This window comes from Oncorhynchus tshawytscha, unplaced genomic scaffold (assembly GCF_018296145.1).
Source record: "Oncorhynchus tshawytscha isolate Ot180627B unplaced genomic scaffold, Otsh_v2.0 Un_contig_5015_pilon_pilon, whole genome shotgun sequence".
Classification (NCBI taxonomy): Eukaryota; Metazoa; Chordata; class Actinopteri; order Salmoniformes; family Salmonidae; genus Oncorhynchus; species Oncorhynchus tshawytscha.
In genome coordinates this window covers 68,879-96,103 of record NW_024609820.1, presented here as the reverse complement: position 1 = coordinate 96,103, position 27,225 = coordinate 68,879, and the positions used below count along the sequence as shown (strand labels likewise).

Sequence of the window (27,225 nt, the reverse complement as noted above, 5' to 3'; positions counted from 1 at the left end):
CTGGTACAGTAACCTGACCAATTCACTATAGTATTAACTGGTACAGTAACGTTAGTAACACTATAGTGACCAATTCACTATAGTATTAACTGGTACAGTAACCTGACCAATTCACTATAGTATTAACTGGTACAGTAACCTGACCAATTCACTATAGTATTAACTGGTACAGTAACCTGACCAATTCACTATAGTATTAACTAGTACAGTAACCTGACCAATTCACTATAGTATTAACTGGTACAGTAACATTAGTAACCTGACCAATTCACTATAGTATTAACTGGTACAGTAACCTGACCAATTCACTATAGTATTAACTGGTACAGTAACCTGACCAATTCACTATAGTATTAACTGGTACAGTAACCTGACCAATTCACTATAGTATTAACTGGTACAGTAACCTGACCAATTCACTATAGTATTAACTGGTACAGTAACGTTAGTAACCTGACCAATTCACTATAGTATTAACTGGTACAGTAACCTGACCAATTCACTATAGTATTAACTGGTACAGTAACGTTAGTAACCTGACCAATTCACTATAGTATTAACTGGTACAGTAACCTGACCAATTCACTATAGTATTAACTGGTACAGTAACCTGACCAATTCACTATAGTATTAACTGGTACAGTAACCTGACCAATTCACTATAGTATTAACTAGTACAGTAACCTGACCAATTCACTAGTGTTATCTGGTACAGTAACCTGACCAATTCACTATAGTGTTAACTGGTACAGTAACCTGACCAATTCACTATAGTATTAACTGGTACAGTAACACTATAGTATTAACTGGTACAGTAACGTTAGTAACCTGACCAATTCACTATAGTATTAACTGGTACAGTAACCTGACCAATTCACTATAGTATTAACTGGTACAGTAACGTTAGTAACCTGACCAATTCACTATAGTATTAACTGGTACAGTAACGATAGTAACCTGACCAATTCACTATAGTATTAACTCGTACAGTAACCTGACCAATTCACTATAGTATTAACTGGTACAGTAACGTTAGTAACCTGACCAATTCACTATAGTATTAACTGGTACAGTAACCTGACCAATTCACTATAGTATTAACTGGTACAGTAACGTTAGTAACCTGACCAATTCACTATAGTATTAACTGGTACAGTAACCTGACCAATTCACTATAGTATTAACTGGTACAGTAACGTTAGTAACCTGACCAATTCACTATAGTATTAACTGGTACAGTAACCTGACCAATTCACTATAGTATTAACTGGTACAGTAACGTTAGTAACCTGACCAATTCACTATAGTATTAACTGGTACAGTAACCTGACCAATTCACTATAGTATTAACTGGTACAGTAACCTGACCAATTCACTATAGTATTAACTGGTACAGTAACCTGACCAATTCACTATAGTATTAACTGGTACAGTAACCTGACCAATTCACTATAGTATTATCTGGTACAGTAACCTGACCAATTCACACTGGTACAGTAACCTGACCAATTCACTATAGTATTAACTGGTACAGTAACGTTAGTAACCTGTATTAACTGGTACAGTAACCTGACCAATTCACTATAGTATTAACTGGTACAGTAACCTGACCAATTATAGTATTAACTGGTACAGTAACCTGACCAATTCACTATAGTATTAACTGGTACAGTAACGTTAGTACTACCTGACCAATTCACTATAGTATTAACTGGTACAGTAACCTGACCAATTCACTATAGTATTAACTGGTACAGTAACCTGACCAATTCACTATAGTATTAACTGGTACAGTAACCTGACCAATTCACTATAGTATTAACTGGTACAGTAACCTGACCAATTCACTATAGTATTAACTGGTACAGTAACGTTAGTAACCTGACCAATTCACTATAGTATTAACTGGTACAGTAACCTGACCAATTCACTATAGTATTAACTGGTACAGTAACCTGACCAATTCACTATAGTATTAACTGGTACAGTAACCTGACCAATTCACTATAGTATTAACTGGTACAGTAACCTGACCAATTCACTATAGTATTAACTGGTACAGTAACCTGACCAATTCACTATAGTATTAACTGGTACAGTAACCTGACCAATTCACTATAGTATTAACTGGTACAGTAACCTGACCAATTCACTATAGTATTAACTGGTACAGTAACCTGACCAATTCACTATAGTATTAACTGGTACAGTAACCTGACCAATTCACTATAGTATTAACTGGTACAGTAACGTCAGTAACCTGACCAATTCACTATAGTATTAACTGGTACAGTAACCTGACCAATTCACTATAGTATTAACTGGTACAGTAACCTGACCAAACCTGACCAATTCACTATAGTATTAACTATAGTACAGTAACCTGACCAATTCACTATAGTATTAACTGGTAACCTGACCAATTCACTATAGTATTAACTGGTACAGTAACCTGACCAATTCACTATAGTATTAACTGGTACAGTAACGTTAGTAACCTGACCAATTCACTATAGTATTAACTGGTACAGTAACGTACAGTAACCTGACCAATTCACTATAGTATTAACTGGTACAGTAACGTCAGTAACCTGACCAATTCACTATAGTATTATCTGGTACAGTAACCTGACCAATTCACTATAGTATTAACTGGTACAGTAACGACAGTAACCTGACCAATTCACTATAGTATTATCTGGTACAGTAACCTGACCAATTCACTATAGTATTAACTGGTACAGTAACCTGACCAATTCACTATAGTATTAACTGGTACAGTAACGTCAGTAACCTGACCAATTCACTATAGTATTATCTGGTACAGTAACCTGACCAATTCACTATAGTATTAACTGGTACAGTAACGTCAGTAACCTGACCAATTCACTATAGTATTATCTGGTACAGTAACCTGACCAATTCACTATAGTATTAACTGGTACAGTAACGTCAGTAACCTGACCAATTCACTATAGTATTAACTGGTACAGTAACGTCAGTAACCTGACCAATTCACTATAGTATTAACTGGTACAGTAACGTCAGTAACCTGACCAATTCACTATAGTATTATCTGGTACAGTAACCTGACCAATTCACTATAGTATTATCTGGTACAGTAACCTGACCAATTCACTATAGTATTAACTGGTACAGTAACGTCAGTAACCTGACCAATTCACTATAGTATTATCTGGTACAGTAACCTGACCAATTCACTATAGTATTATCTGGTACAGTAACCTGACCAATTCACTATAGTATTAACTGGTACAGTAACTGTTCACTATAGTATTAACTGGTACAGTAACCTGACCAATTCACTATAGTATTAACTGGTACAGTAACCTGACCAATTCACTATAGTATTAACTGGTACAGTAACGTCAATTCACTATAGTAACAGTAACTGACCAATTCACTATAGTATTATCTGGTACAGTAACCTGACCAATTCACTATAGTATTAACTGGTACAGTAACGTCAGTAACCTGACCAATTCACTATAGTATTATCTGGTACAGTAACCTGACCAATTCACTATAGTATTAACTGGTACAGTAACGTCTAACCTGACCAATTCACTATAGTATTAACTGGTAACCTGACCAATTCACTATAGTATTAACTGGTACAGTAACGTCAGTAACCTGACCAATTCACTATAGTATTATCTGGTACAGTAACCTGACCAATTCACTATAGTATTAACTGGTACAGTAACGTCAGTAACCTGACCAATTCACTATAGTATTATCTGGTACAGTAACCTGACCAATTCACTATAGTATTAACTGGTACAGTAACGTCAGTAACCTGACCAATTCACTATAGTATTAACTGGTACAGTAACCTGACCAATTCACTATAGTATTAACTGGTACAGTAACCTGACCAATTCACTATAGTATTAACTGGTACAGTAACGTCAGTAACCTGACCAATTCACTATAGTATTAACTGACCAATTCACTATAGTATTAACTGGTACAGTAACCTGACCAATTCACTATAGTATTATCTGGTAAGTAACCTGGTATTAACTGGTACAGTAACGTCAGTAACCTGACCAATTCACTATAGTATTATCTGGTACAGTAACCTGACCAATTCACTATAGTATTAACTGGTACAGTAACGTCAGTAACCTGACCAATTCACTATAGTATTAACTGGTACAGTAACCTGACCAATTCACTATAGTATTATCTGGTACAGTAACCTGACCAATTCACTATAGTATTAACTGGTACAGTAACGTCAGTAACCTGACCAATTCACTATAGTATTATCTGGTACAGTAACCTGACCAATTCACTATAGTATTAACTGGTACAGTAACCTGTAGGGAGGGAGGGAAGGAAGGAAGGAAGGAAAGGGAATGAGGGGGTGAGGGTTGTACTGTTTTTCTGTTCTCATGTCTGTAAAATCAAGTAAAGTAAATAAAGTACAAAAATCAGCAACGCAACAATAAAGAGTATTCCCAGCTGATAAAGGTTATCCATCAGCCTCGTTGAAGTGCCACAAGCAACACACAAATTAAACGTTACAAATTGGTTTATTTATGGACATTTTGCAGACAGAAACATAACATTTCATCGATACCATTTCAAATATCCGCCCAGACAGTGGATAACGTAGTTTTGATCAACAAGAGTATAATCCGTGGTAGTGTTTAATCAACAACAGAAACAACAGGGGTGTCTTCAGTCAGAAATATAACAAATAGAGGGAACAGCCTATTCTACCTGACCAGGACATCGTGTCTGTTCTACACAAAATATTTCTATCTGAAAGTTCCACAACGTCATCATACTGAACATGGCTGTAGGCAAGCTACTCTTCGACCGATGGCGGTGGGGAGAGTTTGAGCTGGAAGTTCTCGCTGTGGAATATACTTCCTGTTCCTGGTTGGGAGGGGTTTAGGAGGCCCGCCTTCTCGTTGCCATGGCAGTGGGAGATTTCCGACAGGATGGCCAACTGGAGGACAAGACCAGACATGATAACGATCAGAGAGATGATGCATGGGGTTAGTGTCAGGGTAAAAAACTGGTGAGGGATAGGAAAATAAAGAGACAGAGACACAGAGACACAGAGAGACAGAGAGACACAGAGAGACACAGAGAGACACAGAGAGACACAGAGAGACACAGAGAGACAGAGAGACACAGAGACACAGAGACAGAGACAGAGACACAGAGAGACAGAGAGAGACAGGTCTTTAATTTCTGTTCTTCTGCAATCATGACACCTTCCTCTCATACTCTCCCCCTTCCAACACCACAGTGATTCTCCATCTCTCTCTTCTCCATCCCCATCTCTCTCTCTTCATCACTTCTCCATCTCTCTCTCTCTTCTCCATCCCTCTCTCCATCTCTTCTACATCTCATTCTACAGGAGGGCGAGGAGGCTGACTGACAGACATCTATAGGAGGGAGAGGAGGCTGACCGATATATATAGGAGGGAGAGGAGGCTGACCGACATCGATAGGAGGGAGAGGAGACAGGCTGACCGACATCGATAGGAGGGAGAGGAGACAGGCTGACCGACATCGATAGGAGGGAGAGGAGACAGGCTGACCGACATCGATAGGAGGGAGAGGAGACAGGCTGACCGACATCGATAGGAGGGAGAGGAGACAGGCTGACCGACATCTATAGGAGGGAGAGGAGACAGGCTGACCGACATCTATAGGAGGGAGAGGAGACATCTATAGGAGGGAGGCTGACCGACATCTATAGGAGGGAGAGGAGACAGGCTGACCGACATCTATAGGAGGGAGAGGAGACAGGCTGACCGACATCTATAGGAGGGAGGAGGAGGCTGACCGACATCTATAGGAGGGAGAGGAGGGCTGACCGACATCTATAGGAGGGAGAGGAGGCTGACCGACATCTATAGGAGGGAGAGGACAGGCTGACCGACATCTATAGGAGGGAGAGGAGACAGGCTGACCGACATCTATAGGAGGGAGAGGAGGCTGACCGACATCTATAGGAGGGAGAGGAGACAGCTGACCGACATCTATAGGAGGGAGAGGAGGCTGACCGACATCTATAGGAGGGAGAGGAGGCTGACCGACATCTATAGGAGGGAGAGGAGACAGACTGACCGACATCTATAGGAGGAGGGAGAGGAGGACTGACATCTATAGGAGGAGAGGAGACAGGCTGACCGACATCTATAGGAGGGAGAGGAGGCTGATATCTATAGGATGGAGAGAAGTGACATCTATAGGAGGGAGAGGAGGCTGACCGATATCTATAGGAGGGAGAGGAGGCTGACCGATATCTATAGGAGGGAGAGGACAGGCTGACCGACATCTATAGGAGGGAGAGGAGACAGGCTGACCGACATCTATAGGAGGGAGAGGATCAGGCTGACCGACATCTATAGGAGGGAGAGGAGACAGGCTGACCGACATCTATAGGAGGGAGAGGAGACAGGCTGACCGACATCTATAGGAGGGAGAGGAGACAGGCTGACCGACATCTATAGGAGGGAGAGGACAGGCTGACCGACATCTATAGGAGGGAGGAGACAGGCTGACCGACATCTATAGGAGGGAGAGACAGGCTGACCGACATCTATAGGAGGGAGAGGAGACAGGCTGACCGACATCTATAGGAGGGAGAGGAGGCTGACATCTATAGGATGGAGAGAAGTGACCGACATCTATAGGAGGGAGAGGAGGCTGACCGATCTATAGGAGGAGAGAAGTGACATCTATAGGAGGGAGAGGAGGCTGACCGATATCTATAGGAGGGAGAGGAGGCTGACCGATATCTATAGGAGGGAGAGGAGACAGGCTGACCGACATCTATAGGAGGGAGAGGAGGCTGACCGACATCTATAGGAGGGAGAGAGACAGGCTGACATCTATAGGAGGGAGGAGACCGATATCTATAGGAGGGAGAGGAGGCTGACCGACATCTATAGGAGGGAGAGGCTGCTGATCTATAGGAGGGAGAGGAGACTGATATCTATAGGAGGGAGAGGAGGCTGACCGACATCTATAGGAGGGAGAGGAGACAGGCTGACCGACATCTATAGGAGGGAGAGACAGGCTGACCGATCTATAGGATGGAGAGAAGTGACATCTATAGGAGGGAGAGGAGGCTGACCGACATCTATAGGAGGGAGAGGAGGCTGACCGACATCTATAGGAGGGAGAGGAGACAGGCTGACCGACATCTATAGGAGGGAGAAGAGACAGGCTGACCGACATCTATAGGAGGGAGAGGGGACAGGCTGACCGACATCTATAGGAGGGAGAGGAGACAGGCTGACCGACATCTATAGGAGGGAGAGGAGACAGGCTGACCGACATCTATAGGAGGGAGAGGAGACAGGCTGACCGACATCTATAGGAGGGAGAGGAGACAGGCTGACCGACATCTATAGGAGGGAGAGGAGACAGGCTGACCGACATCTATAGGAGGGAGAGGAGGCTGACCGACATCTATAGGAGGGAGAGGAGGCTGACCGATATCTATAGGAGGGAGAGGAGGCTGACCGACATCTATAGGAGGGAGAGGAGGCTGACCGACATCTATAGGAGGGAGAGGAGGCTGACCGACATCTATAGGAGGGAGAGGAGACAGGCTGACCGACATCTATAGGAGGGAGAGGAGGCTGACCGACATCTATAGGAGGGAGAGGAGACAGGCTGACCGACATCTATAGGAGGGAGAGGAGGCTGACCGACATCTATAGGAGGGAGAGGAGGCTGACCGACATCTATAGGAGGGAGAGGAGGCTGACCGACATCTATAGGAGGGAGAAGAGGCTGACCGACATCTATAGGAGGGAGAGGAGGCTGACCGACATCTATAGGAGGGAGAAGAGGCTGACCGACATCTATAGGAGGGAGAGGAGGCTGACCGACATCTAGGAGGGAGAGGAGGCTGACCGACATCTATAGGAGGGAGAGGAGGCTGACCGACATCTATAGGAGGGAGAGGAGGCTGACCGACATCTATAGGAGGGAGAGGAGGCTGACCGACATCTATAGGAGGGAGAGGAGGCTGACCGACATCTATAGGAGGGAGAGGAGGCTGACCGATATCTATAGGAGGGAGAGGAGGCTGACCGACATCTATAGGAGGGAGAGGAGGCTGACCGACATCTATAGGAGGGAGAGGAGGCTGACCGACATCTATAGGAGGGAGAGGAGACAGACTGACTGATATCTATATGAGGGAGAGGAGGCTGATATCTATAGGAGGAAGAGGAGACAGACTGACTGATATCTATAGGAGGGAGAGGAGGCTGATATCTATAGGATGGAGAGAAGTGACATCTATAGGAGGGAGAGGAGGCTGACCGATATATCTATAGGAGGGAGAGGAGGCTGACCGATATCTATAGGAGGGAGAGGGGACAGGCTGACCGACATCTATAGGAGGGAGAGGAGACAGGCTGACCGACATCTATAGGAGGGAGAGGAGACAGGCTGACCGACATCTATAGGAGGGAGAGGAGACAGGCTGACCGACATCTATAGGAGGGAGAGGAGACAGGCTGACCGACATCTATAGGAGGGAGAGGAGGCTGACCGACATCTATAGGAGGGAGAGGAGGCTGACCGATATCTATAGGAGGGAGAGGAGGCTGACCGATATCTATAGGAGGGAGAGGAGGCTGACCGACATCTATAGGAGGGAGAGGAGGCTGATATCTATAGGATGGAGAGAAGTGACATCTATAGGAGGGAGAGGAGGCTGATATCTATAGGATGGAGAGAAGTGACATCTATAGGAGGGAGAGGAGGCTGACCGATATCTATAGGAGGGAGAGGAGGCAGGCTGACCGATGATCTATAGGAGGGAGAGGAGACAGGCTGACCGACATCTATAGGAGGGAGAGGAGGCTGACCGACATCTATAGGAGGGAGAGGAGACAGGCTGACCGACATCTATAGGAGGGAGAGGAGGGCTGACCGACATCTATAGGAGGGAGAGGAGGCTGACCGACATCTATAGGAGGGAGAGGAGGCTGACTGACATCTATAGGAGGGAGAGGAGGCTGACCGACATCTATAGGAGGAAGAGGAGACAGACTGACTGATATCTATAGGAGGGAGAGGAGGCTGATATCTATAGGATGGAGAGAAGTGACATCTATAGGAGGGAGAGGAGGCTGACCGATATCTATAGGAGGGAGAGGAGGCTGACCGATATCTATAGGAGGGAGAGGAGACAGGCTGACTGACATCTATAGGAGGGAGAAGAGACAGGCTGACCGACATCTATAGGAGGGAGAGGGGACAGGCTGACCGACATCTATAGGAGGGAGAGGAGACAGGCTGACCGACATCTATAGGAGGGAGAGGAGACAGGCTGACCGACATCTATAGGAGGGAGAGGAGACAGGCTGACCGACATCTATAGGAGGGAGAGGAGACAGGCTGACCGACATCTATAGGAGGGAGAGGAGACAGGCTGACCGACATCTATAGGAGGGAGAGGAGACAGGCTGACCGACATCTATAGGAGGGAGAGGAGGCTGACCGACATCTATAGGAGGGAGAGGAGGCTGACCGATATCTATAGGAGGGAGAGGAGGCTGACCGATATCTATAGGAGGGAGAGGAGGCTGACCGATATCTATAGGAGGGAGAGGAGACAGGCTGACCGACATCTATAGGAGGGAGAGGAGGCTGACCGATATCTATAGGAGGGAGAGGAGGCTGACCGATATCTATAGGAGGGAGAGGAGGCTGACCAATCTATAGGAGGGAGAGGAGGCTGACCGATATCTATAGGAGGGAGAGAAGGCTGACCGATATCTATAGGAGGGAGAGGAGGCTGACCGACATCTATAGGAGGGAGAGGAGGCTGACCGACATCTATAGGAGGGAGAGGAGGCTGACCGACATCTATAGGAGGGAGAGGAGGCTGATATCTATAGGATGGAGAGAAGTGACATCTATAGGAGGGAGAGGAGGCTGATATCTATAGGATGGAGAGAAGGACATCTATAGGAGGGAGAGGAGGCTGACTATAGGATGGAGAGAAGTGACATCTATAGGAGGGAGAGGAGGCTGACCGATATCTATAGGAGGGAGAGGAGGCTGACCGATATCTATAGGAGGGAGAGGAGACAGGCTGACTGACATCTATAGGAGGGAGAGGAGGCTGACCGACATCTATAGGAGGGAGAGGAGGCTGACCGATATCTATAGGAGGGAGAGGAGGCTGACCGATATCTATAGGAGGGAGAGGAGGCTGACCGACATCTATAGGAGGGAGAGGAGGCTGACTGACTGATATCTATAGGAGGGAGAGGAGGCTGACCGACATCTATAGGAGGAAGAGGAGACAGACTGACTGATATCTATAGGAGGGAGAGGAGGCTGATATCTATAGGATGGAGAGAAGTGACATCTATAGGAGGGAGAGGAGGCTGACCGACATCTATAGGAGGGAGAGGAGGCTGACCGATATCTATAGGAGGGAGGGAGAGGAGGCTGACTGACATCTATAGGAGGGAGAAGAGAGGCTGACCGACATCTATAGGAGGGAGAGGGGACAGGCTGACCGACATCTATAGGAGGGAGAGGAGACAGGCTGACCGACATCTATAGGAGGGAGAGGAGACAGGCTGACCGACATCTATAGGAGGGAGAGGAGACAGGCTGACCGACATCTATAGGAGGGAGAGGAGACAGGCTGACCGACATCTATAGGAGGGAGAGGAGACAGGCTGACCGACATCTATAGGAGGGAGAGGGGACAGGCTGACCGACATCTATAGGAGGGAGAGGAGGCTGACCGACATCTATAGGAGGGAGAGGAGGCTGACCGACATCTATAGGAGGGAGAGGAGGCTGACCGATATCTATAGGAGGGAGAGGAGGCTGACTGATATCTATAGGAGGGAGAGGGGGCTGACTGATATCTATAGGAGGGAGAGGAGACAGGCTGACCGACATCTATAGGAGGGAGAGGAGGCTGACCGATATCTATAGGAGGGAGAGGAGGCTGACCGATATCTATAGGAGGGAGAGGAGGCTGACCAATATCTATAGGAGGGAGAGGAGGCTGACCGATATCTATAGGAGGGAGAGGAGGCTGACCAATATCTATAGGAGGGAGAGGAGGCTGACCGATATCTATAGGAGGGAGAGGAGGCTGACCGATATATATAGGAGGGAGAGGAGGCTGATATCTATAGGAGGAAGAGGAGACAGACTGACTGAAATCTATAGGAGGGAGAGGAGACAGGCTGACTGACATCTATAGGAGGGAGAGGAGACAGACTGACTGATATCTATAGGAGGGAGAGGAGGCTGATATCTATAGGATGGAGAGAAGTGACATCTATAGGAGGGCGAGGAGGCTGACCGACATCTATAGGAGGGAGAGGAGGCTGACCGACATCTATAGGAGGGAGAGGAGGCTGACTGACATCTATAGGAGGGAGAGGAGCATGACTGACATCTATAGGAGGGAGAGGAGGCTGACCGACATCTATAGGAGGGAGAGGAGGCTGACCGACATCTATAGGAGGAGAGGAGGCTGACCGACATCTATAGGAGGGAGAGGAGGCTGACCGACATCTATAGGAGGGAGAGGAGGCTGATATCTATAGGATGGAGAGAAGTGACATCTATAGGAGGGAGAGGAGGCTGATATCTATAGGATGGAGAGAAGTGACATCTATAGGAGGGAGAGGAGGCTGACCGATATATATAGGAGGGAGAGGAGGCTGACCGATATCTATAGGAGGGAGAGGAGACAGGCTGACTGACATCTATAGGAGGGAGAAGAGACAGGCTGACCGACATCTATAGGAGGGAGAGGGGACAGGCTGACCGACATCTATAGGAGGGAGAGGAGACAGGCTGACCGACATCTATAGGAGGGAGAGGAGACAGGCTGACCGACATCTATAGGAGGGAGAGGAGACAGGCTGACCGACATCTATAGGAGGGAGAGGAGACAGGCTGACCGACATCTATAGGAGGGAGAGGAGACAGGCTGACCGACATCTATAGGAGGGAGAGGAGACAGGCTGACCGACATCTATAGGAGGGAGAGGAGGCTGACCGACATCTATAGGAGGGAGAGGAGGCTGACCGATATCTATAGGAGGGAGAGGAGGCTGACTGATATCTATAGGAGGGAGAGGAGGCTGACTGATATCTATAGGAGGGAGAGGAGACAGGCTGACCGACATCTATAGGAGGGAGAGGAGGCTGACCGATATCTATAGGAGGGAGAGGAGGCTGACCGATATCTATAGGAGGGAGAGGAGGCTGACCAATATCTATAGGAGGGAGAGGAGGCTGACCGATATATATAGGAGGGAGAGGAGGCTGACCAATATCTATAGGAGGGAGAGGAGGCTGACCGATATCTATAGGAGGGAGAGGAGGCTGACCGATATATATAGGAGGGAGAGGAGGCTGATATCTATAGGAGGAAGAGGAGACAGACTGACTGATATCTATAGGAGGGAGAGGAGACAGGCTGACTGACATCTATAGGAGGGAGAGGAGACAGACTGACTGATATCTATAGGAGGGAGAGGAGGCTGATATCTATAGGATGGAGAGAAGTGACATCTATAGGAGGGCGAGGAGGCTGACCGACATCTATAGGAGGGAGAGGAGGCTGACCGACATCTATAGGAGGGAGAGGAGGCTGACTGACATCTATAGGAGGGAGAGGAGCATGACTGACATCTATAGGAGGGAGAGGAGCATGACTGACATCTATAGGAGGGAGAGGAGGCTGACCGACATCTATAGGAGGGAGAGGAGGCTGACCGACATCTATAGGAGGGAGAGGAGGCTGACCGACATCTATAGGAGGGAGAGGAGGCTGACCGACATCTATAGGAGGGAGAGGAGGCTGACCGACATCTATAGGAGGGAGAGGAGGCTGACTGCTACAGAATGAGAAGGGAGAGGAGGCTGACTGCTACAGAATGAGAAGAGAGAGGAGGCTGACTGCTACAGAATGAGAAGAGATTGCATATGAATGGTACAGAATATAGAACATTGTACAGTAGAATACAGGAACCATATGCAGGATGTATATCCTATTAATAGGAGGGAGAGGAAGGGGAGTGGGGAAGAGAAAGGGGAGTGGGGAAGAGGAAGGGGAGAGGGGAAGAGGGGGAGAGAGGAAGGAGTGTAGCTACCTCTCTTTGAATAGCCTAATCAGACAGTGGAAAGGGAACATTGGAGTTCTGCAATCAGCAGAAGCAGCCTACTTGAAAGCCAGGCATGGAAAATGACAGAGGGAGATGACGCCATGTTTTAATTAAATATACTGGACACTTATGGAGGTATGATGTACAATGGAGGGAGTGAGAGAGAATTAGAGAGGAGAAGGACCACCAGAGAGAGAGGAAAGGAAGGAATGAGGGAGAGAGAGAGACAGAGAAAGATAATTAGAGAGAAGGCGGAGGGGAGAGAGAATTAGAGAGATAAGGTAGAGGGGAGAGAGAATTAGAGAGATAAGGTAGAGGGGAGAGAGAGAGAATTCGAGAGGAGAGGGACCACCAGAGAGAGGAAAGGAAGGAATGAGGGAGAGAGAGAGAGAGTAAGATAATTAGAGAGAAGGTGGAGGGGAGAGAGAGAATTAGAGAGAAGGCGGAGGGGAGAGAGAATTAGAGAGATAAGGTGGAGGGGAGAGAGAGAGAATTAGAGAGACAGGTTTGAAGGTGGAGGGGAGAGAGAGAGAGAATTAGAGAGAAGGCGGAGGGGAGAGAGAATTAGAGAGAAGGCGGAGGGAGAGAGAATTAGAGAGAGAAGGCGGAGGGGAGAGAGAGAGAATTAGAGAGAGAAGGTGGAGGGGAGAAAATATTTGAAGAGAGAAGGTGGAGGGGAGAGAGAGAATTAGAGAGAGAAGGTGGAGGGGGAGAGAGAGATAATTAGAGAGAAGGTGGAGGGAGAGAGATAATTAGAGAGAAGGTGGAGGGAGAGAGAGAGAATTAGAGAGAAGGTGGAGGGGAGAGAGAGAGAATTAGAGAGAAGGTGGAGGGGAGAGAGATAGATAATTAGAGAGAAGGCGGAGGGGGAGAGAGAATTAGAGAAGGCGGAGGGGAGAGAGAGAATTAGAGAGAAGGTGGAGGGGAGAGAGAGAATTAGAGAGAAGGTGGAGGGAGAGAGAATTAGAGAGAGAAGGTGGAGCGGAGAGAGAGAGATAATTAGAGATAAGGTGGAGGGGGAGAGAGAATTAGAGAAGGCGGAGGGGGAGAGAGAGAATTAGAGAGAAGGCGGAGGGGGAGAGAGATAATTAGAGAGAAGGTGGAGGGGAGAGAGAGAGAATTAGAAAAGGCGGAGGGGAGAGAGAGAGAAGGTGGAGGGAGAGAGAATTAGAGAGAAGGTGGAGGGAGAGAGAATTAGAGAGAAGGTGGAGGGGAGAGAGAGAATTAGAGAGAAGGTGGAGGGGAGGGAGAGAGAATTAGAGAAGGCGGAGGGGAGAGAGAGAATTAGAGAGAGAAGGTGGAGGGGAGAGAGAGAGAGAATTAGAGATAAGGTGGAGGGGGAGAGAGAATTAGAGAAGGCGGAGGGGAGAGAGATAATTAGAGAGAAGGTGGAGGGGAGAGAGAGAGAATTAGAGAGTTAAGGTGGAGGGGAGAGAGAGAGAATTAGAGAGTTAAGGTGGAGGGGAGGGAGAGAATTAGAGAGAAGGTGGAGGGGAGAGAGAGAATTAGAGAGAAGGTGGAGGGGGAGAGAGAATTAGGAGAAGGTGGAGGGGAGAGAGAGAATTAGAGAGAAGGTGGAGGGGAGAGAGAGATAATTAGAGAGAAGGTGGAGGGGAGAGAGAGATAATTAGAGAGTTAAGGTGGAGGGGGAGAGAGAGAGAATTAGAGAGTTAAGGTGGAGGGGAGGGAGAGAATTAGAGAGAAGGTGGAGGGAGAGAGAGAATTAGAGAGAGAAGGTGGAGGGGGGAGAGAGAATTAGGGAAGGCGGAGGGGGAGAGAGAGATTAGAGAGAAGGTGGAGGGGAGAGAGAGAATTAGAGAGAAGGTGGAGGGGAGAGAGAGAGAATTAGAGAGAAGGTGGAGGGGAGAGAGAGAGATAATTAGAGAGAAGGCGGAGGGGAGAGAGAGAGATAATTAGAGAGAAGGCGGAGGGGAGAGAGAGAGATAATTAGAGAGAAGGCGGAGGGGAGAGAGAGAGAGAATTAGAGAGAGAAGGTGGAGGGGAGAGAGAGAGATAATTAGAGAGAAGGTGGAGGGGGAGAGAGAATTAGAGAAGGTGGAGGGGGGAGAGAGAGAATTAGAGAGAAGGTGGAGGGGAGAGAGAGAATTAGAGAGAAGGTGGAGGGGAGAGAGAGAGAATTAGAGAGAAGGTGGAGGGGAGAGAGAGAGAAATTAGAGAGAAGGTGGAGGGGAGAGAGAGAGAATTAGAGAGAAGGTGGAGGGAGAGAGAGAGAATTAGAGAGAAGGTGGAGGGGAGAGAGAGAATTAGAGAGAAGGCGGAGGGGAGAGAGAATTAGAGAAGGCGGAGGGGAGAGAGAGAGAGAATTAGAGAGGAGGTGGAGGGGAGAGAAAGAATTAGAGAGAGAAGGTGGAGGGGGAGAGAGAGAGAGAATTAGAGAGAAGGTGGAGGGGGAGAGAGAGATTAGAGAAGGTGGAGGGGGAGAGAGAGAATTAGAGAGAAGGTGGAGGGGAGAGAGAGAGAATTAGAGAGAAGGTGGAGGGAGAGAGAGATAATTAGAGAGAAGGTGGAGGGGAGAGAGAGAGAATTAGAGAGAAGGCGGAGGGGAGAGAGAGAGAATTAGAGAGAAGGCGGAGGGGAGAGAGAGAGAATTAGAGAGAAGGTGGAGGGGAGAGAGAGAGATAATTAGAGAGAAGGTGGAGGGGAGAGAGAATTAGAGAGAAGGCGGAGGGGAGAGAGAGATTAGAGAGAAGGTGGAGGGGAGAGAGAGAAATTAGAGAGCAGGTGGAGGGGAGAGAGAGAGAATTAGAGAGAAGGTGGAGGGGAGAGAGAGAGAGATTAGAGGGGGAGAAGGAGGAGGGGGAGAGAGAATTAGAGAGAAGGTGGAGGGGAGAGAGAGAGAGAATTAGAGAGAGAAGGTGGAGGGGAGAGAGAATTAGAGAGAGAAGGTGGAGGGAATTAGAGATAAGGTGGAGAGAGAATTAGAGAGAGAAGGTGGAGGGAGAGAGAGAATTAGAGAGAAGGTGGAGGGGAGAGAGAGAGAATTAGAGATAAGGTGGAGGGGAGAGAGAGAATTAGAGAGAAGGTGGAGGGGAGAGAGAGAATTAGAGAGAAGGTGGAGGGGAGAGAGAGAGAGAATTAGGGGAGAGTTAAGGTGGAGGGGAGAGAGAGAATTAGAGAGAAGGTGGAGGGGAGAGAGAGAATTAGGTGGAGAGAGAGAGGATGGAGAGAGAATTAGAGAGAGGCGGAGGGGGAGAGAGAAATTAGAGAGAAGGTGGAGGGAGAGAGAGAATTAGAGAGAGAAGGCGGAGGGAGGGGAGAGAGAGAGATTAGAGAGAGAGAATTAGGCGGAGGGGAGAGAGAGAGATAATTAGAGAGAAGGCGGAGGGGGAGAGAGAATTAGAGAGGCGGAGGGGAGAGAGAGAGAGAATTAGAGAGAAGGTGGAGGGGAGAGAGAGAGAATTAGAGAGAGAAGGTGGAGGGGAGAGAGAGAGATAATTAGAGAGAAGGTGGAGGAGGGAGAGAGAGAGAGAGAGAATTAGAGAGAGAAGGTGGAGGGGAGAGAGAGAGAATTAGAGAGAGAAGGTGGAGGGGGAGAGAGAATTAGAGAGAGGCGGAGGGGAGAGAGAGAATTAGAGAGAAGGTGGAGGGGAGAGAGAATTAGAGAGAAGGTGGAGGGGAGAGAGAGAGAATTAGAGAGAAGGTGGAGGGGAGAGAGAGAGAGAATTAGAGAGAAGGTGGAGGGAGAGAGAGAGAATTAGAGAGAAGGTGGAGGGGAGAGAGAGAAGAATTAGAGAGAAGGTGGAGGGGAGAGAGAGAGAGAATTAGAGAGAAGGTGGAGGAGGAGAGAGAGAGAGAATTAGAGAGAAGGTGGAGGGAGAGAGAGAATTAGAGTTAAGGTGGAGGGAGAGAGAGAATTAGAGTTAAGGTGGAGGGGAGGGAGAGAATTAGAGAGAAGGTGGAGGGGAGAGAGAGAATTAGAGAGAAGGCGGAGGGGAGAGAGAATTAGAGAGAGAAGGCGGAGGGGAGAGAAATAATTGAAGAGAAAAGGGAGAGGACAGACCAACAAAGTAAGACTTTAGGTGTGAAGCTGCTAATGATCACAACGGAAGGAACCACAACACCCACTGACTGGTGATAGAAGAGAGGGAGGCTGTTTGTTACAGGGTTTTAACCCAGACAGGATGTTTGATACAGGGTTTAACCCAGACAGGATGTTTGATACAGGGTTTAACCCAGACAGGATGTTTGATACAGGGTTTTAACCCAGACAGGATGTTTGATACAGGGTTTTAACCCAGACAGGATGTTTGATACAGGGTTTTAACTCTTCACCAGACAGGATGTTTGATACAGGGTTTTTAACCCAGACAGGATGTTTGATACAGGGTTTTTAACCCAGGCAGGATGTTTGATACAGGGTTTTAACTCTTCACCAGGCAGGATGTTTGATACAGGGTTTTAACCCAGGCAGGATGTTTGATACAGGGTTTTAACCCAGGCAGGATGTTTGATACAGGGTTTTAACCCAGGCAGGATGTTTGATACAGGGTTTTAACCCAGGCAGGATGTTTGATACAGGGTTTTAACCCAGGCAGGATGTTTGATACAGGGTTTTAACCCAGACAGGATGTTTGATACAGGGTTTAACCCTCCACCAGGCCGTTCGTTCCTCCTACACTAATCTTTTTGGATTATCATCATCTGAGACCAGAACGAGAGGAGTCCCTTCCCCTGCCTGCTATCATCTAGCACATTCTACAGGTAATGACTTTCTCTCCCTCTCTATATATATATCTCTCTCTCCCTCTCTCCCTGTCCTCTCTCTCTCCTCTCTCTTCCTGTCCTCTCTCTGTCCTCTCTCTCTCTCTGTCCTCTCTCTCTCTCTCTCTCTCTGTCCTCTCTCTCTCTCTGTCCTCTCTCTCTCTCTGTCCTCTCTCTCTCTGTGTCCTCTCTCTCTCTCTCTGTCCTCTCTCTCTCTGTGTCCTCTCTCTCTCTCTCTGTCCTCTCTCTCTCTCTGTCTCTCTCTCTGTCCTCTCTCTCTCTCTGTCCTCTCTCTCTCTCTCTCCTCTCTCTCTCTCTGTCCTCTCTCTCTCTGTCTCTCTCTCCTCTCTGTCTCTCTCTCTCTCTCTCTCCTCTGTCTCTCTCTCTCTGTCCTCTCTCTCTCTCTGTCCTCTCCTCTCTGTCCTCTCTCTCTCTCTGTCCTCTCTGTCCTCTCTCTCTCTGTCCTCTCTCTCTCTCTCTGTCCTCTCTCTCTGTCCTCTGTCCTCTCTCTCTCTCTCTGTCCTCTCTCTCTCTCTCTCTCTCTCTGTCCTCTCTCTCTCTCTCTCTGTCCTCTCTCTGTCTCTCTCTCTCTGTCCTCTCTCTCTCTCTCTCTCTGTCCTCTCTCTCTCTCCTCTCTCTCTCTGTCCTCTCTCTCTCTGTCCTCTCTCTCTCTGTCCTCTCTCTCCTCCTCTCTCTCTCCTCTCTCTCTCTCTCTCCTCTCTCTCTCTGTCCTCTCTCTCTGTCCTCTCTCTCTCTCTCCTCTCTCTCTCTCTGTCCTCTCTCTCTCTGTCCTCTCTCTCTCTCTGTCCTCTCTCTCTCTGTCCTCTCTCTGTCCTCTCTCTCTCTGTACTCTCTCTCTCTGTACTCTCTCTCTCTGTACTCTCTCTCTCTGTACTCTCTCTCTCTCTGTCTCTCTCTCTCTGTACTCTCTCTCTCCCTCCCTCCCGCCCTCCTCCTCTCTATTGATGGGATATATTCTTACAGTTTGACAGTCTTCATCATGTCATTATCTCCAAGGGAAGCCACATGGTACTCAGCCACCCATCTGTGTGTGTTTGAGTATGTGTGTGTGTCTGTCTTCTCGTATCATTCACTTGTTCAGACCTCAGACAGATGTTGGTTGGAGTGTTATACTCTGTGTGTGTGTGCGCAACCATCAAATCTATCAGAAGGGCTCTTCTAACTCTGAAAGGATTAGGGTCAAAGATGGGAACACATCGCCATGGTAACAACATCTCCACGACAACAGAGTCCCAACACTACTGGTTGTTGCCATTGTCCCAAGAGAATCATATTTTTCAATTCATTCATTGAATTTAATTGATGTGAATATAATTGATTGAATTGAAAACTACTGAATTGAACCCAACCCTGGCCAACGTGGGCGGGGTTAGGACTCTATTGGCAACAGTCTCATTGGCTGCTTACATAGAGAATTCATTCTCCACACTCAACTTCAAAGGTCACTCACTCTGTTATTGTTGGTTCAGCTCTCAACACAGTTTATATCAGGATGGTAATGAGCACAGAGGCTGAGGTACATGAATGAATGAAGAATGAATGACAGTGTGTGTGTGTGTGTGTGTGCGCGCGTGTGTGTTATTACGCCTCGGTAAACCAAATTGAATTAATAAGGAGACGGAATAGAGGAGGCTCTCTCTCTGTTCATTATATACTCATGTGGGAGGATAAGACACAGATTTTAACAACCTGGAGGGAAAATTAGGAGAGGGAGGGAGGGAGGGAGAGAGGAGAGGACTGATAAGGAGAGGGAGGGAGGAGAGGACTGATAAGGAGAGGGAGGAGGAGAGGACTGATAAGGAGAGGGAGGGAGGAGAGGACTGATAAGGAGAGGGGGAGGAGAGGACTGATAAGGAGAGGGGGAGGAGAGGACTGATAAGGAGAGGGAGGGGGAGGAGAGGAGAGGACTGATAAGAGAAGAGGGAGGGAGGACTGATAAGGAGAGGGGGAGGAGAGGAGGGATAAGGAGAGGGGGGAGGAGAGGGCTGATAAGGAGAGGGGGAGGAGAGGACTGATAAGGAGAGGGGGAGGAGAGGACTGATAAGTAGAGGGGGAGGAGAGGACTGATAAGGAGAGGGGGGAGGGAGGGATAAGGAGAGGGAGGGAGGGAGGGAGGGGGAGGGAGGGAGGGAGGGGGAGGGAGGGAGGGAGGGAGGACTGATAAGGAGAGGGGGGAGGGAGAGGAGGGAGGGAGGGAGAGGGGGGAGGGAGGGGAGGATAAGGGAGGGGGGGAGGAGAGGGAGGGATAAGGAGGGAGGGAGGGAGGAGAGGACTGATAAGGAGAGGGGGGAGGAGAGGAGGGATAAGGAGAGGGGGAGGAGAGGACTGATAAGGAGAGGGGAGGAGAGGACTGATAAGGAGAGGGAGGGAGAGGACTGGGAGGGAGGGAGGGAGGGAGGGAGGGGGAGGGAGGGAGGGAGGGAGGGAGGGAGGGAGGGAGGGAGGGAGGGAGGGAGGGAGGGAGGGGACTGATAAGGAGAGGGGGAGGAGAGGACTGATAAAATAGGGGGGAGGGAGGAGGGATAAGGAGAGGGAGGGAGGGATAAGGAGAGGGAGGGAGGGATAAGGAGAGGGAGGGAGGGAGGACTGATAAGGAGGGGGAGGAGAGGATTGATAAGGAGAGGGGGAGAGGATTGATAAGGAGAGGGAGGGAGGGAGGGAGGACTGATAAGGAGAGGGAGGGAGGGAGGAGGACTGATAAGGAGAGGGGAGGAGAGGAGGGATAAGGAGGGGGAGGAGAGGAGGGATAAGGAGGGGGGGAGGAGAGGATTGGGATAAGGAGGGGGGAGGAGAGGATTGATAAGGAGAGGGGGAGGAGAGGACTGATAAGGAGAGGGGGAGAGAGGACTGATAAGGAGAGGGGGAGGAGAGGAGGGATAAGGAGAGGGAGGGAGGGAGGGAGGGCTGATAAGGAGAGGGAGGGAGGAGAGGAGGGATAAGGAGAGGGAGGGAGGGAGGGCTGATAAGGAGAGGGAGGGAGGAGAGGAGAGGGAGGGAGGGATAAGGAGAAGGGGGAAGAGAGGAAGGGAGGAGAGAAGGAGGGGGATATTTCCCCTGAACAGAACAGAAGGATGGTAGAGGAAGAGAGGAGGAGGAGTGGGATATTTCCATTGAACAGAACAGAACACTCTCTCTGCCTGCCTGTCTGTCTCCCTCTACCTGCCTGTCTCTCTCTCTCTCTCTCTCTCTCTGACTGTCTCTCTCTCTCTCTGACTGTCTCTCTCTCTCTCTGACTGTCTCTCTCTCTGCCTGCCAGTCTCTCTCTGCCTGCCAGTCTCTCTGACTGTCTCTCTCTCTCTGACTGTCTGTCTCTCTCTCTCTGACTGTCTGTCTCTCTCTCTGACTGTCTCTCTCTCTCTGACTGCTCTCTCTCTCTCTGACTGTCTCTCTCTCTCTCTGACTGTCTCTGACTGTCTCTCTCCTGACTGTCTCTCTCTCTCTGCCTGCCTGCCCGCCTCTGCCTGCCCGTCCCTCTGCCTGCCCGTCCCTCTGCCTGCCCGTCCCTCTGCCTGCCCGTCCCTCTGCCTGCCCGTCCCTGCCTGCCCGTCCCTCTGCCTGCCCGTCCCTCTGCCTGCCCGTCTCTCTGCCTGCCCGTCTCTCTGCCTGCCCGTCTGCCTGCCCGTCCCTCTGCCTGCCCGTCCCTCTGCCTGCCCGTCCCTCTGCCTGCCCGTCCCTCTGCCTGCCCGTCCCTCTGCCTGCCCGTCTCTCTGCCTGCCCGTCTCTCTGCCTGCCCGTCTCTCTGCCTGCCCGTCTCTCTGCCTGCCCGTCTCTCTGCCTGCCCGTCTCTCTCCATCCTTATTTGAAGCCCAGTCAGCAATAGGAAGTATTGATGCCAGCTAATCCTTTATAGTGTATCCACTTACTGACGGTGACGTCTTCCACGTTTCAATGCAGAGAGAAACATAACATGAGAGAGGAGAGAGGAGAGAGAGAAACACAGAAAGGAGTAGCAGACCTACCCTGGAAGGTCCTCTGTAGAGACATCGTAGCTGGTCCCAGGACTGACTCTGCTGGGGGTCCAACGTGGTCTCAGCAAACACCTACAGCACATCAGCATGGATCAGCCACAACACATCAGCATGGATCAGCCACAACACAACACATCAGCATGGATCAGCCACAACACAACATCAGCATGGATCAGCCACAACACAACACATCAACATGGATCAGCCACAACACAACACATCAGCATGGATCAGCCACAACACAACACATCAGCATGGATCAACCACAACACATCAGCATGGATCATCACAACACAACACATCAACATGGATCAGCCACAACACAACACATCAGCATGGATCAGCCACAACACAACACATCAGCATGGATCAGCCACAACACAACACATCAGCATGGATCAACCACAACACAACATGGATCAGCCACAACACAACACATCAGCATGGATCAGCCACAACACAACACATCAGCATGGATCAACCACAGATGTTGGTTGATTGGTTATACAGTTGATTTAAGGGTTGTGAAACATAAGAACAGGGTAGAGTTCAGCTCAGAGAATAACAGATGAATTATCCCCCACAGAATGAAATAAAACACTCATCTATCAGCATGGATCAGCCCTAGAGATGACAACATGGCATGGATAGTGTCCTAGAGATGAGATGAACATGGATCAGGATAGTGTCCTAGAGATGATGGATAGTGTCCTAGAGATGATGGGATAGTGTCCTAGAGATGACAATACATCAGCATGGGATAGTGTCCTAGAACAGAGATGAGGATAGTGTCCTAGAGATGAGGATAGTGTCCTAGAGATGAGGATAGTGTCACATCAATGGGATCAGTGTCCTAGAGATGGGGATAGTGTCAGCCACAACACATAGTGTCATGAGATGAGGATAACACAAGATGAGGATCAGTGTCCAACAGATGACATCAGAGATGGGGATAGTGTCCTAGAGATGGGGACACATCAGAGATGGGGATAGTGTCCTAGAGATGGATAGTGTCCTAGAGATGACATAGTGTCCTAGAGATGGGATAGTGTCCTAGAGATGAGGATAGTGTTGATTGAGGATAGTGTCCTAGAGATGAGGATAGTGTCCTAGAGATGGGGATAGTGTCCTAGAGATGGGGATAGTGTCCTAGAGATGAGAGATGTGGATAGTGTCCTAGAGATGATAGTGTCCTAGAGATGTGGATAGTGTCCTAGAGATGAGGATAGTGTCCTAGAGATGAGGATAGTGTCCTAGAGATGAGGATAGTGTCCTAGAGATGTGGATAGTGTCCTAGAGATGAGGATAGTGTCCTAGAGATGTGGATAGTGTCCTAGAGATGGGGATAGTGTCCTAGAGATGGGGATAGTGTCCTAGAGATGGGGATAGTGTCCTAGAGATGGGGATAGTGTCCTAGAGATGAGGATAGTGTCCTAGAGATGGGGATAGTGTCCTAGAGATGAGAGATGTGGATAGTGTCCTTGAGATGAGGATAGTGTCCTAGAGATGAGAGATGTGGATATCTCTAGGACACTATCTACATCTCTAGGACACTATCTACATCTCTAGGACACTATCTACATCTCTAGGACACTATCCCCGTTCCTCATCTCTAGGACACTATCCGCATCTCTCATCTCTAGGACACTATCCGCATCTCTAGGACACTATCCAAATCTTTCATCTCCAGGACACTATCCACATCTCTCATCTCTAGGACACTATCCGCATCATCTCTCATCTCTAGGACACTATCCGCATCTTTCATCTCTAGGACACTATCCATCTCTCATCTCTAGGACACTATCCACATCTCTCATCTCTAGGACACTATCCGCATCTCTCATCTCTAGGACACTATCCCCATCTCTAGGACACTATCCGCATCTCTAGGACACTATCCAAATCTTTCATCTCTAGGACACTATCCACATCTTTCATCTCCAGGACACTATCCACATCTCCAGGACACTATCCACATCTTTCATCTCTAGGACACTATCCACATCTCTAGGACACTATCCAAATCTTTCATCTCCAGGACACTATCCACATCTCCAGGACACTATCCACATCTTTCATCTCTAGGACACTATCCACATCCCTCATCTCTAGGACACTATCCACTCTCCAGGACACTATCCATCTCCAGGACACTATCCACATCTCCAGGACACTATCCACATCTATAGGACACTATCCACATCTCTCATCTCCAGGACACTATCCACATCTCCAGGACACTATCCCCATCTCTCATCTATAGGACACTATAGTAGCTCCAAAGACTTCCACTGTTGACAGGCTTCAATTAACAGAAAAAGAACAGAATAAAACAATCATTGTTTCCACGGCCCTCTGGTGATTTGGATCTTTTTAAGAACTGTAAAATGCCAGCGCCTGAGGAAAAACCCATCAAACGTGACCTGCATGAAGATTGGCTGAACGGCAACGAGGAACAAGAGAAAGATAATCTGTTTTGAAAAGTCAGAGTTATTTAAGATAAATGCAGGGTAGAAGTGACATTTACATCATTGACTGGAGGCTAAACAGGTGTGTGTGTGTGTGTGTTGTCTGATTGGTGAGATGACATTTTCAAACGCTGACAGAGAGAGAGAGATGAGGGATTCTGGGACGGTGAACAGCAAAGCACTGATAGTCAAATCAAATCAAATTTATTTATATAGCCCTTCGTACATCAGCTGATATCTCAAAGTGCTGTACAGAAACCCAGCCTAAAACCCCAAACAGCAAGCAATGCAGGTGTAGAAGCACGATGATGATAGTGTGATGGATCAGAACGTGTTAATTCCCCTTGACTTCGTCTACATCTTGTTGTGTTACAGCCTGAATTCAAAACGGATTACATTGATTTGTTTTCTCTCACCCATCTACACACAATACCCCATGAACTATTATTATTTTTGTGTTCACACCTGGGTCAATACTTTGTAAAAGCACCTTTGGGGGCGATTGCAGCTGAGTCGTCTTGGGGATGTCTGGATAAGCTTTGAGTCGTCTTGGGGAAGTCTGGATCAGCTTTGAGTCATCTTGGGGATATCTGGATCAGCTTTGAGTCGTCTTGGGGATGTCTGGATCAGCTTTGAGTCGTCTTGGGGATGTCTGGATCAGCTTTGAGTCGTCTTGGGGATGTCTGGATCAGCTTTGAGTCGTCTTGGGGATGTCTGGATCAGCTTTGAGTCGTCTTGGGGAAGTCTGGATCAGCTTTGATATCTGGATCAGTCTTTGGGGATGTCTGGATCAGCTTTGAGTCGTCTTGGGGATGTCTGGATCAGCTTTGAGTCGTCTTGGGGATGTCTGGATCAGCTTTGATGTCTGGATCAGCTCTTGGGGATGTCTGGATCAGCTTTGAGTCGTCTTGGGGTCTGGATCAACTTCGAGTCTTGGGGATATCTGGATCAGCTTTGAGTCGTCTTGGGGAAGTCTGGATCAGCTTCGAGTCGTCTTGGGGAAGTCTGGATCAGCTTCGAGTCGTCTTGGGGATATCTGGATCAGCTTTGAGTCGTCTTGGGGATGTCTGGATCAGCTTCGAGTCGTCTTGGGGATGTCTGGATCAGCTTTGAGTGGGCTACTCAATGACACATTCTAGTTCTGAAGCCATTCCAGTGTTGCTTGGGCTGTATGCTTGGGGTCATTGTCCTGTTGGAACATAAATCTTCACCCCAGTCTAAGGTTTGCACTCTGAAGTAGGTTCTCATCAAGGATGTGCCTGTATTTGTTCCCCTCTACCCTTACCAGTCTCCCAGTCCCTGCTGCTGAAAAGCATCCCTATTGCATGATGCTGCCACCACCATGCTTCACGGTAGGGATGGTGTTAGACAGGTGATGAGCTGTGCCTGGTTCTCTCCAGACATAGCGCTTTGCATTCAGGCCAAAGAGTTCCATTTCAGTCTGATCAGACCACAGGATATTTTGCCTTCTGCTCCGTCTTTCACAGTACTTTTTTGCAAACACCAGATGTGATGTCACGTGTCTTATTCTCAGGAGTGGCTTCCGTCTGGCCACTCTCCCATAAAGCCCAGATTGGTGAAGTCCTGTAGAGACTGGTTCTCCCAACTCAGCCATTGGGTTTTTGGTCAACTCCCTGACCAAGGTCCTTCTTGCCCGGTTTCTCAGTTTGGTCGGACGGCCAGCTCTTGGCAGAATCTGGTTAGATCCATATTTGTTAAATTTCCCAATAATGGAGACCACTGTGCTCTTGAAAACTTTCAACACTCTAGAAATTGTTTTATACCCTTCCACAGATACACTACATGATCAAAAGTATGTGGACACCTGCTCATCAAACATCTCATTCCAAAATCATGGGCATTAATATGGAGTTGGTACCCCCCTTTGCTGCTATAAAAGCCTCCACTCCTCTGGGAAGACTTTCCACTAGATATTGGAACATTGCTGAGGAGGACTTGCTTCCATTCAGCCACAAGAGCATTATTGAGGTCGGGCACTGATGTTGGGTGATTAAGGCCTGGCTCGCAGCTCGGTGTTCCAATTCATCCTAAAGGTGTTCGATGGGGTTGAGGTCAGGGCTCTGTGCAGGCCAGTCACGTTCTTCCACACCAATCGCGACAAACCATTTCTATATGGACCTTGCTTTGTGCACAGGGCCACAGAAACCCATTTCATGAAGCTCCCGACAAACAGTTATTGTGCTGATGTTGCTTCCAGAGGCAGTTTGGAACTCAGTAGTGAGTGTTGTAACCGTGGACAGATGATCTTTAGGCACTACGTGCTTCAGCTTCTGTGGCCTACCATTTCGCAGCTGAACGGTTGTTGCTCCTAGACATTTCTACTTCACAATAACAGCACTTACAGTTGACCGCGGCAGCTCTGGGTGGGGAGAAATTTGACGAACTGACTTGTTGGAAAGGTGGCATCCTATGACGGTGCAGCGGTGAAAGTCACTGAGCTCTTCAGTAAGGCCATTCTACTGCCACGGTGTGTCTATGGAGATTGCATGGCTGTGCGCTTGATTGTATACACCTGTCAGCAACGGGTGTGGCTGAAATAGCTGAATCCACTCATTTGAAGGGGTGACCACATACTGCTGTCTATATAGTGGATGAAGGGGTGTCCACATACTGCTGTCTATATTTGAAGGGGTCCACATACTGAAGGAAGGTGTCCACATACTGCTGTCTATATAGTGGATGAAGGTATATAGTGAAGGGGTGTCCACATACTGCTGTCTATATAGTGGATGAAGGGGTGTCCACATACTGCTGTCTATATAGTGGATGAAGGGGTGTCCACATACTGCTGTCTATATAGTGGATGAAGGGGTGTCCACATACTGCTGTCTATATAGTGGATGAAGGGGTGTC

At 48.3% G+C, this 27,225-nt stretch overlaps 1 protein-coding gene across 1 annotated transcript in view; it reads right to left on the bottom strand.

Annotated features, from left to right (window-relative positions):
- Positions 1–4,546: 4,546 nt before the first annotated feature.
- LOC112242349 (vacuolar protein sorting-associated protein 8 homolog) overlaps positions 4,547–27,225 on the bottom strand; it is a gene marked incomplete at its 5' end in the record, with an annotated part of 91,105 nt that continues 68,426 nt past the window's right edge. Inside the window, 2 exons of the mRNA XM_042318965.1 lie at positions 4,547–4,984; positions 21,872–21,952. Coding sequence (XP_042174899.1) covers positions 4,841–4,984; positions 21,872–21,952 — 225 coding nt within the window. The remainder of the gene's footprint in view (positions 4,985–21,871; positions 21,953–27,225) is intronic.